This window comes from Rousettus aegyptiacus, unplaced genomic scaffold (assembly GCF_014176215.1).
Source record: "Rousettus aegyptiacus isolate mRouAeg1 unplaced genomic scaffold, mRouAeg1.p scaffold_m13_p_18, whole genome shotgun sequence".
Taxonomy (NCBI): domain Eukaryota; kingdom Metazoa; phylum Chordata; class Mammalia; order Chiroptera; family Pteropodidae; genus Rousettus; species Rousettus aegyptiacus.
In genome coordinates, this window is record NW_023416293.1 from 11,761,178 (window position 1) to 11,773,273 (window position 12,096).

At 44.8% G+C, this 12,096-nt stretch overlaps 1 protein-coding gene across 1 annotated transcript in view; it reads left to right on the top strand.

Annotated features, from left to right (window-relative positions):
* IARS2 (isoleucyl-tRNA synthetase 2, mitochondrial) overlaps positions 1 to 12,096 on the top strand; it is a 37,439-nt gene that overhangs the window by 19,830 nt on the left and 5,513 nt on the right. The window contains exons 13-17 of the mRNA XM_016165029.2: positions 2,832 to 2,934; positions 3,523 to 3,616; positions 9,852 to 9,960; positions 10,867 to 10,969; positions 11,813 to 11,938. Coding sequence (XP_016020515.2) covers positions 2,832 to 2,934; positions 3,523 to 3,616; positions 9,852 to 9,960; positions 10,867 to 10,969; positions 11,813 to 11,938 — 535 coding nt within the window. The remainder of the gene's footprint in view (positions 1 to 2,831; positions 2,935 to 3,522; positions 3,617 to 9,851; positions 9,961 to 10,866; positions 10,970 to 11,812; positions 11,939 to 12,096) is intronic.

A 12,096-nucleotide genomic window follows, 5' to 3' on the forward strand; every position in this document is an offset into this window, starting at 1 on the left:
CTTCTCTCCGCTTTTCCCTGTGCTCATAGAAACGAGCTCAGACAAGCAACAAGCTGTGTCCCCGTCATCGTCTGCCCGGTCGCGAGCCGGGTCTGGGCTTTGGCCCTGGTGCCTCTTCTGCCAGCGCCCTCGTCTCTGGAGCCTCCTAGGGCCCTGGCTGCCTCTCCGGGCCACGGCTTCGCTATGACCTGGTGACGGGCATCTTTCTGCCTTTGCTTTTAGCAAACGGGAGAACCTAAGAGTGTGAGTTCACGGTTGCAGCGGCCGTCTCCGTAGATGAGTCGGGCTGAACGGAGAAGTCGGCACCGGCTCCAGGCCCGGCTCTCGCCGCGTCGCGCCCTGAGGCGCGTGGCTGTCGGGGAATCTCGAGGCGCAGAGCAGTCGATCTGTCAGGAGCTACCTAACATGCTTCCCTGTGAATCCAGTTAGAAACTACTTGTAAAGGGATTTGAAAAGCATGTGTGGTGTGCACAGAAATGCTTTTATTTTGATCAATAATATTGGCCCTAACATTTCTACCTTATTTTCTCCATTTTGAAATGTGAACCATTTGCATTTACTTTTGTATTTTATTTCCAACACATTTAAGACTGTTTTACTGCTTTACCAAGATTACAGTGTAATGATAACATTCTAAAAATAAGGCAGAATGACACTCAATTTTAGACTCATTCTTTTTGATGAAAATTTCATAGTTGACATGAAAGCGTATTGACTAATCGTGTATGTGGAAATGTAATTCGCTGACCTCTCTCGGTTCTTTTAGTTGCATAGGTTTATTTCAGTTTTCTATTATACTGTTATTCGTCTTTTCTTAACTGATAAAATGTTCTCTGCGACTGCAAAAAATAGTAATAAGTAACCGAATGTCATATAATTAGTCATTACACAAAGTTTTTATGGTCTCATCACAAAAGTTTATCTTTACTGTGAAAGTCCATCTAAAATGTATGGTCGTATTAGAAATATGGATTCGTGCCCATTTTGACATTGTAATTTCTTCGAACATGACGCTGGTAGCATTATACTTTTCAGTCTGTCCTTCATAGTATACCAATTCAGCAATGTTTTGCTATTGTAAGGTATTTAAAATTTCAGTGTATAGAACATATCTGATTTATAATACCCATTTGACTTCTGCTTTCTACGTTTTTTATAAACCTTTCATTTTATCTGAATCATCAGACCCAGAGAAGCTAAGTGATTCACCCTACATCATCATGATTAAAAAGCAGATCCAGATTAAGCGCTTAAAGCTGTTTCCTGTCCATTACTGTCTTCACGAGATACCAGCTCTCGTGGACCTGCAGTTCGTTCTTAGCTACTTGCATTAATGAGCATGGGCGAAAGGACGGTGATACCAAAGCTAGATTTAGTATATGTATTTCAGTTAATTAAATACTAATATGGGTATGTGTTTGGTAATCAGTTGACAAAGTGAACTGTCTAAATTTACCCGACTTTAGAGAATCAGTTAGAATAATGGCTAATACTTCTGTAATTCTTACTAATGGGCACCAGACACTGCTTCGGCATTTAATATATAAGCTTGATTAATATCCATAACAGCTCGCTTAATGATACTACTTGAATTTTACAAGCCAGGTACAGAAATGTTAAGGGCTTAGCCAAGGGTCACGTAGGTAGAAGGTGCTAGAGCCAGGAATTAAACCCAAGCTGACTGGCTCCAGGGCCCGTGTTCTTGGCCATTGTCTATACAGTGACTCAGTGGATAGCAACAGAGGAATTTGTAATATCAATAAAGGTGTGACAGTAAAAGTATGTCGTTCCTGTGAGAAAACTTAGTATAAATTTCCCCCTTAGTTTAATTTGCAAGTTATTTATAATTCTGTCTCTTCCCAAAGAAATGACAGTTCCACAGTTCACTCGATATGCATTTATCGGCTTCTGTTGTGTTGGGCACTGTGAACCATCTCATTGAGTTTGCCGTCATTCTAAGGGAAGTGTCTGCGATCACTAAAATATAGGTGCCATTAGGGCAGGAATCATAGCTGCCTTGTAATTGCTTTGTCTCCAGTGCCTAGAACAAAGTCCAAGACATTGGAGGAGCTCAGATGTTTTGGAACAGATGAGCTGTACAACAGCCAAGAGTTAGAGACGTTTTCGTACTTGTGCATGGTCCTGTGTTCACAGTGGCAGTGAGGACATGAACCCGGGTATCTGTTGTCAGAAGCTGTGTTCCACTGTGGCATCGCTCTTGGGCAGAGCCGGACCCAGTCCTGTGAGCAGCGAGAGGCACCGGAAGTTTCTGAGGGGGGATTAGTGTAATGCAGTTTCAGGAATGCAATTCTCGCAAAGCCGCGTCATGAAATTAAAGGGGTGAGAATTGGGGAAAAGTCAGACCATCGCATCCGCCTAGTATCGACGCAGTGAAGTTGGACTAATAGTATTAGAACGAAGCACAGGTTCGAAAGGTAGAACCGTCAGAATGTGGTTTAATTTGGGCAGAAACTGGAAGGGGGAGATGATTAGGTTTTGAATATAGGTACCTGAGTAGAAAATAGATTGACAGAAATAGGGGAATCAGTAACTGAAATAAGGATATCAGGAAACATCTTTTTTCTTCTTTTAATGGATTCATGCGATTTATTCTATTCTCGAGATACTGGTATTACTTATATTGAATTTAAGATGACAGCCAAGAAAGCAAGTCATTGAAGATAATGCCATCAAGTTCGGGGGAAAAGATAAGGAGAAAATGTCCCGCGGATGGGAAAAAAATATTTCTGTTTCTGACCTTGAGCGTGATTGGTGTCGGTCGCGGTAGCTCGCTGAACAGCTCTGTCTTGCCCTCCCCGCCCCCACAACAGCCAGACCGTGGAGCACATCGTCAACCTGGTGGAGCAGCGCGGCAGTGACGTGTGGTGGACCCTGCCCCCAGAGCAGCTGCTGCCGGAAGACGTCCTGTCGCAGGTGAGTCTCCGCGTGCTCAGCAGTCTTCGTGTTTGTCGCGTGACTTAATGACGACAGGAGGAATCTTGGGCGTTAAAAACGTAGTTCCGTTACGACGTAGTCAGCGAGTTTGTCCACTGTAAATCAGGAGCCAGTACGTTCTGAGAGCTGACATTTGTGTCTAGCCGGAGAAGCTCGACGTGTAATACAGCAGCAGAGGGTGAGGGTTATTTGTCCTCAGTGAGGGACAAGATTTCAACCGATGAGGTGTCATCGCGACTGCAAGAGAACAACGTTGGTACATCGGGACTTCTTAGGGTTCGAATTGGAGTTAACCGATGGCATCGTACACCAAAAAGTCCAAATGGGAAGATCCTTTATAAGAAAATAAAGTTTTATTAACATTAATAAATGTGTCATTGAGTGGCCATAGTCGCTTCTGCATGCAAATGAGCCAGTCGTACTTAATCGAAATATTTTTAAATGTTTTAAATTTTATTTTTAAAAAATGTGACTTTAATGGTCGTATTTCATGTCTTCAAGACTTTGCTGGGCGTTTACTGTGTACATTTCTAACACAACTAAAATGCCTGCGCATCGTCTTCCCAGGTTGGCGGTCCTGATGCCTTGGAGTACGTGCCGGGTCAGGATATTTTGGACATCTGGTTCGACAGTGGAACATCATGGTCTTACGTTCTTCCAGGTAATTTGAAGTAACAGTTTATATGCCAGTTAAGCAGTTTTAAAGATACATAAATGTTACTTAGAAAAAAATCTGTAATCAAGAACTCGTATATTTTTTGCTTCATTTGAAAGATATAGTGTAATTTTAATCTGGAAGGGCCTCCAGAGATCATTTAATCCAACGATTTTTAAACTTTTTTTTCCAATGACATTTTATATAGAACCACAATCCATAAGATAGGTAAAAATGAGAATATTCTCCCTCCTCTGAACCTCCTCAGCCCACCTGGCAACCTCACGGAAAGGGCGTGACCCCAGCATTTCTCAGGAGAGGAAATGACTTGATTAGAGGCACGTTAAGGTGGTGCTCAGTGTAGAGTCAGACCAGAGCTCGGGGACCCCGAGTTTTCAGTCTCGTGCTTTTACGCCGCGTCGCCTTGGCACAGGTCCCCCAGGTCCCCCTGGTCCCCCGCCCTGTGCGGACGGCCGACTCGCTTCAGACCCGCAGTTAAGGGGAGGCTGGGCGGGAGCGGGGAAGGGGCAGCAGGGCGGGCGCACAGAGGGTGCGTTTAGATGCTCGAGACGCCGCGTCCTTGAGGATGCCGAGCGAAAAGTGACAGTGAAGACCGCGGCTTGTCCTCACGGCGAGGGCGGAGCCAGGGCGAGGTGGCGGGGGGCGCTGATGGCCCCCTCGCACGGCTGCTAAGGGCCTGCGGGCCCCGGAGACCCTGTTTGCCTCCGGAGCAAGGGGACGTGTTAGCTGCCCGCCGCGGGCCGTTGCGAAAGGGAGGGACAGTCCTCAGGCTTCACTCGCGGGAAGCGGCCGGCTCGCGGCCTCCCCGGGGAGGAAGGACCGCAGCGTGGCTCCTGGTAGGTACACGTGTTCCTTCATTCGGGCCCCCTTTTCAGCTTAGCAGGTCTGAAAAGCAAGATGCATGTAAGTGCGTGTTTGCTCTGTATTACAGCTAAAAATGTTCATAATTCATCATGCCCAAATGTAAGTTACATTTTAATGACATTTTTACAACTTTTGTGTAGTAATTTTCAGACATATGCCCTAAGCGTCTCCTAGCATATTTAAGGGAAGCCGTTGTGAGTTTAGGTTCTTTGTTTCCCTACCTTACAGTGCAAGCGTGGGCAGGCAGCACTAGGGAAGTTGGCAGGCGGCGTTACGAACAGGAAGCAGTTAGTTCCCGACCCCGCGCTCGGGGCGGCGGGATTCCTAGAGTGTGCGCGTGTGGCAGAGTGCTTGTGTTTCAGAGCGAGCGCCGGGCCGCTGGTCACTCTCTAATGTCTGCAGTGGTTTGGCCCCGGGGGCAGCAGCAGGGGCAGCAGCGCAAGTTTCCCTTGGTTAAACCGCGGGAAACGCCAGGGAAACCCGCCCCGCCGCTGTCCGTGGTGCTGGCGGAGTTCCCGCACTGTTTTCAGTTCGCGATGGTCTTAACCAAACGTTTGGACGTGACAGAAATACTTTATTCAATGAAATTAATGGTAAAAAACAAAACAAAACAAAAACACTGGTTAGTAAATCATTTTTTTCTTTGTCATGTTAGGTAATTAATTCAAAGAAAGAACATTTGTTATTTAAACGTATGTGGTGCCTGCATTGGAGGCTGCCAGACGTGACTAGACCATGGTTACAGCAATGCATTAGCCCGATTGCAGACTATAGTGTGTCCTTTTCATTCAGATCTCATATTCCTCCTCAGAAAAAGCAAATACATAAATATCTTTTGACATCAATCATAACAATTAGATTAATTGGCTATATTTTATTTTTTCTCCCTTTTATTTTGTAATTGAAAAAAATTCACAAGATAGGCAATAAGAATGAAGAAACAAGTCATGATACTCAGGGAATTCATAGTCCAAAAAGCCACAAAGCATAGGTGACTTTCTTTTAAAAAAAAAAAAAAAGTCACCTACTTTCTGAGAATTATTGTACTTTTTGTATTCTTGTTTTAAGTGGTTTGACTCAAGTCTAACGTGAAATAATGTCATGTCTGCTTGTTTCCTGAAGAGTACACCATTGCCAAAGGAAATCAGCTTGGTTTTACCGACCAGTCTTCATCAGCCCTACTGTTTAACAGGAGGAATTTGGTGATTGTAAAGCACAAAAGTGCCTTCACTTTTCACTGACATTTCATAGCAGTGAAACATTTGGCTTGTGAATTTTGACGCCAGGCCAAGTGCCTATTTCATTGTGAGTTCAAGGGCAATAGAACTTAAGAAATTGAGATCTGAAAACTTTGAGAGGGAATGGCATTTTTTAAGTGAATCACAAATCGGTTAATGAATCATACCCATATTTTTAAGCATTTACCAAAGGCATTGTTTCAGTGATTTAAAAATGAATGCTTTTTGTTTGTTTGTTTTTTGGGGTTTTTTAAGGACATTTGAAGTAGACTTTTATTTTTTAGAGCAGTTTTGGGTTCTCCGCGCAGTCGGGTAGGAAGCAGAGCACAGAGTTTCCAGGCCCTTTGTCCTCCTTTCCCCCAAACCACGACGCGTTCATGACTGTCGCTGAACCGGCACCGACACCGTCGTCACCCACAGCCCACCGCTCACGTTAGAGTCCCTCCTTGGTGGTGTGCGTTCTGTGGTTTCTGACAAATGCGCAGTCACGGGTGTCGTGACAGGACCACACGGAATCGCTCTACTGCCCTAAAAAGTCTCCCGCATCCCCTCCTTACCCTCCATGTTACCCCCGGCAACCACTGAGCCTCTAGCTACTGATGCTTTGACTGCTGCCGTAGTTGTGCCCTTTCCAGAATTTTATGTAGTTGGAGCCACACGCCGTGTGGCCTTTTCAGATCGGCTTCTTTTAACGTGCGTCCAAGTTTCCTCCATGTCTTTCCTCGCCTGAGAGCGCTCTTCTTTTTAGCACTGAATAATATATCCTGTTGTTAGAAAGGACCGTAGTTTATCCATCACCCACCGAAGTAATTGCATTTTTAAAATACCTTTTCCATTTCATTTCTGATTTTTTTCCCCACAGAAAAATGACGAAGTAGATAGATCTTTTGTTTTTTTAGACAGAAACAGATTTACAAATAACTTTAAAAAGGTTGTCCTTTTAAGGACATATACAACACTACTTTTAAAATAGTCTAATTTTAAAAAATAATTGTATTTTATCATAATATTAGTCATTACTTTTGGTTTAAATTATTTTCAGATGTTACATAGATTAACCGGTAGTTTTGCCAAATATGTTAACGTTGGTTCTACAACTTGCCTTAAATATGATCTTGCTCAAAATTCATCAGTTCAGCGAAGTTAAACATTTAGTAATGAAATTGTAGGTTATTCAGGGTTTTTTTGCTGATTTCGCTTTGATAGTAATCTTTTTTATCGTTGATTTATTCTTTAAGTTACTCTCCCACGTCTTTCTGCTCTTTTCACACACCATCTGGAAAGGCTCTTGCTGGCGGAAATTTTCTGGACCTTTCTAGCACGATATTTTGCTTCTTATCTGTTTCTACCTATTCAGTATGTACGAGAGCGGGAAAGACCCTGAGACTTGACCCTTCGCGTGGCCTGTTTTGTTGCGCTGTTATTAACGGGCTGTTGGCCTCTTGACTTATTAGGCGTTACAGTGCCTAGCACAGGGTCAGAGACCATCTGTTTTAAAAATAGTTCTGTATAACTAATGTTTTTGCAAGTGTCGTTGCATATAAAACTTTGAAAAAATATACCAGGAGGAATCTTCAGTTCTCCAACAGGAAATGCTGGCGTGCCCTTTACGATATAGCTTAGTAACAATGACCATTTCCCGAGTGTTTGTTGTTGTCCTGAGTGTGTGACATTACTTCTGTACTCTCTAGAGCAGCCTCAGAAGGTGAGTGGATCTTGCGAAGGAGAGGACTGCGTGGGAGGCTCAGGCCGCACAGCCGGGCGGCGTGGGGCCCGCCCCCGCGCTGTCGTCAGGTCAGAGGTGACAGCCAGCTCTCTCCAAATTAAAGATCTTAGAGCTGGCAAAGACTTGAGAGAGTATTTAAACCCCTTGTTTCTTAGTTGTGTTAACCAAGGCTTGGAGACAATGATTTCTCTAAGACGACACACATTCCAGGATTTGGGTCTGTCTTTGATCATTTCACTAGGCCAGAAGTAGGCATTTTTCAAGGCGAAAAGGGTTTGGGGATACTTTCTGTTATTAGCTTTATTTCAGGAAAGGATTTCCACTAGCAGTTTGTTATTCACCGTCTCATTGATTATCGCGTTATCCGAAATGTGGTTTCTGGTAGGAAGTTAACATTTTGGGTGGGATGGGGTTGAGTACTGGAAAAGTTTAAATGGTCATGAGGCAGTAGAGGAAGAAAAGTCAGCTGTAGATGCAGCATTCCACATGGCAAGACCGAAACGTCCCGTATTACACGTGCGTTTATCCCTTTATGTTAGACTTTCCCAACTGCACAGACTAGGTCTGTGTTTTTGCCTTGATAACACCCAGCACAGGTATTTCTTACTGAACGTAAGATCTGCCCTGTTACCTGTCGGCTCCAAGAAAGCGGGTGCCAGGTTTCTTCATGTTCCGCCCCGTGCCCCGCGCGGGGCCTGTAGGTCGTAGGTGCTCGGTCACGTTGGTCGAGGTGAACTGGCTCGATTCCGTCATTTTAACTGTCCCCCTCCTCCACCCAGACATTGCTCCTCTCATAAGGACTACAGCACGGCATCCTCAGTGTTAGGCGTACGGACAGATCAGCATTTTATAAATAAAACAGATTATGGGGGCTTCTTAGACTTGCGAGTTTAGATTGAAAATATGCAAGTAGCCTTCGCCGTAGACCTCATGTTTTGTTTTTTTTAAAGTCAGAATAGTGTAAAGCACCATATGTATACGCTTCATCTCGATTTCCTAATCCTTCATGATTAGGTTTAGAGTATGCATTTTTGGCAGGAATACCACAGAAGTGGCACTGTGTCCTTTCAGTGTGTTATATCAAATCACATGATGTCTCTTGATGATGGCGTGTGACTTTGATCACAAAGTGGCTTCTGCCCGTTTTCTCTGTTGTAAAGTTACTTCTCACCCCAGCCCCGCCCCCCATGAATACATGTCATGTAGGGTGGCATCTTAAGACTGTGGAAAGACTGTTTTCCCACCCGATTTTCACCTAGAAGTTAAGCACCCTTGATGATTCTTGACTGAAATGATTGTTACTTATGTTGACCAAATGGTTCTTTATCGTAGAGTATCAGCTCCTGAATTAGCTGCTCACTGTGAGCTCAAGTAGCCGTCAAGCTTAATGACGTATATGTGCTAACTCTGTTATTTATGGCCATTTTTTCTTGTGCCATATGGTTTTTTTAGACTTAATTTTTTTAGAGCAGCTTTAGGGTCACAGCAAAATTAAGGGGAAGGTTCAGAGACCCCTGCCCCCCTCCCAGTGACTGCCCCCCCCATCACCGGCACCCTCACCAGAAGGGGGGCATTTGTTACAACTCATGAACCTGTGTTGGTCCACCATGGTCACCCCGAGTTCAGAGTGTGCCTTAGGGTCACTCTTGGTGCTGTACATTCTGTGGGTTTGAACAAATGTATAATGACACGTTCTCCTAGAGTATTTTCACGGCCCCCCAAATCCTCTGTGCTCTGCCTTCCATCTCGCCCCCCCCCCCCACCTCCGGCTCATGTGGCTTTCTGATAGTTGGCCCATCTGTTGCCTGAGCCATCGTCAAGTTCGAAGTTAACAATTTGCCCTTTGTAAGACGTTCTCCTCCTTCTGACTGGATTTCTCCGTTAAGCACATGCACTCAGCGCCAGGTCGTGCTGCTCACTGTCTGCATGATCTTGGGCATGTGATAAAACCTGTCACTGTGTCACCTTCCCCATCCGTAGAGTGGGGACAGTAATGCTTACCTCGCGGGGTACATGAGAAGCAAAGGAATTAGCACATAAAGTTATGAGATGCTCGGCAGGTAACTGCAAAATTAGAAAAAAACAGCAGTTTTCATAAAATATTTAACTGGAAATATTGATACTGGTAATTGTTATGAACCATTCCTTAATGTAGATAGTAGTATTAATTACTTATGGTTTGGGAGGTCACAGTCCAACGTTTATTTTTTTTTATGTTGATTAATAAATTGGCAGTGAGGGTAACATGTCAGGCGAATGTGGTCCAGCTGTCGGGTGTAGTATATAGATAGCGTGGCACAAAAAATGATTTTATTTTACTACTTCGACACACACTCATTGTTGTTTCTCTGTTTTAATTAGGTTTGTGTAATTTTTAATGCTTGTTTTTGAGGTGCTGACGAAAGGGCGGACCTGTACCTGGAAGGGAAAGACCAGCTGGGCGGTTGGTTCCAGTCTTCCTTGCTGACAAGCGTGGCGGTGAGGAGGACGGCACCTTTTAAGTGAGTGCGCGCCCGAGCCAGCACGTCCCCCAGGCGCCTTCCGCCGGCACCGGCCAGTGCGTGAAGCCCGGGCCGACCGGTGACGTAGGTGGTCAGACGCCACCGCCAGTCAGCGCACGGTCTCCAGTCTCATGGGAGACACGAGCGTGAAGGGGGGGGGAGAGAAAGGAGACAAGAGCACAGAGAAGTCTGGTCGCCGACGCAGACCGTGGCCCCCGGGGGTCAGGGGGCGACCCGTGCAGACCCCGCTCTGGAAGCGTGAGCCTGGGCACGAGGGCGTGGAGAAGCGCAGTCTGGGTCGACGGGAGCCAGAGCTCCTTGTCCTGTCTGCCGGATCCCCACGTGGCGAGTCGATGGGCATCCCTTTAGTGAATTTCATGAAGTAGGGGTTCTTACTCAGTTACAGAAATTACTTTTCCTTATTCGACTATATGGATAGAGGTTCTAATCGGAAAGATTCTGGAAGAGCTTAAGATTTCTGCTATCTTACAATGAAAACCCATTTCAGAGTAATTTAAATGTTTGTTTCTTATATAACATGTTTTTTTGTTTCTTATGTAACAGCAGATTTCTCTCGAATTGTCTTTTCGAAGATTATTTTGAGGTGATAATCTGCTCTTAAGACATACTTCTTCCTGGTTTTAATGATCAAGATCAATACATAATAGATGCTCAAGAAATACTTGTTTAGTGAATGTAAACATCAAAAATTTTTCTGTGTATAAGTAGAGAGCTTACTATTCAACGATCATGAGGAATAAACCGCTGAGAATCAGCCTTTCAAGAAAAACTTATATATAATCTGTCAAGAAAAATCCTATTTTTGTGTCCAGCTTTCAGCCATAAGTCATCTTCAAAAAGATCATTAGAATTGTGTTTATGATGATCGCCGATTTACCTTCTTAGGACAGTGATGGTTCATGGATTCACTGTCGCAGAAAAGGGAGAAAAGATGTCCAAGTCCCTTGGGAATGTCATCGATCCCGATGTCATCATCAACGGAGGACAAGTAGGTGGTTCTCCAAACATTTATTTTATTTTTGTTTTAAGGCTCTTAAGTTGGCAGCCAAAACCTTAATGTAGTTAATGTAAAAAAAAAAAAAAAAAAAATTATATGACTAGCAGATGCCTCGCCGTGTTTTAAAACTAGACTCTTAAATAATATGTGATTATAAAAAAGGGAAGGGCTGGGATTGAGGCCCTTTTGACCTAACTGACTCTTCAGTTAGGTCCTGGCCCAGGCCACCCCTTCTTTAATTGTCTGAGCTGTAAAAGTTTGTAAACTGTCATTTTACAGTTAAAAGGAAATGGTACAAGAAAAACGCGATTGCAGCTTCTGAATGCACATTTCATCATTCTTGAAATTTATACACTTTACAGCACACCGTTCGTTAACTTCACATCTGACGCTGCTGATAATTTGGTTTATTTTGTTTAACACACACACACACACACACACACACACACACACACACACACTCTCTCCCTCTCTCTCTCTCTCTCACTTGCCCATTACTTTACTCCGTTGGCTTTTTACTGTCCAGTAGTCATTTCAGATGTACATGGTCGGTGGGGAAAGAGTGAAAAAGAGAAGCAGCCCCCACCCCTCTCCCCCCATCACGGAGCTGTCAGGGGGTCCCCGGGGACCCCCGAGCTGGCGCCTGCGCAGTGGACGGGGTTGCGGCGCGCGCTCCGTTTTCAGCTGCGGCCTGACTTCTGGGGTCGTAGCCCCGATCCGCCACTGCGCAGGTGTGTTCACGTTCGCACGTCCCGAGTCGGAGTGCCCGGAAGATCTGGTCACCTGGTTGGCACTGCAAGCCCCTGACGCGTGTGGTTTGTTCTCAATGACAAGGACCCGAGCAGGGAGCCTCCTTACGGTGCCGACATCCTTCGCTGGTGGGTGGCCGAGTCCAACGTCTTCACGGAAGTGACCATCAGTTCTTCGGTGCTTAACGCCGCCAGAGATGACATCAGCAAGGTCAGCCGTTACTGTTTCTGAATGAAAAGTTCATTAAATCGCCAAAAATGAAAAAGGCACATATTTTGGCACCGCAAAACTGAATGAAAGTGAGTCCCTCACGTGAGCGTTAGAAAATACCCCATGTTAATTGTTGAAAGAACTAGTACTAATGCTCA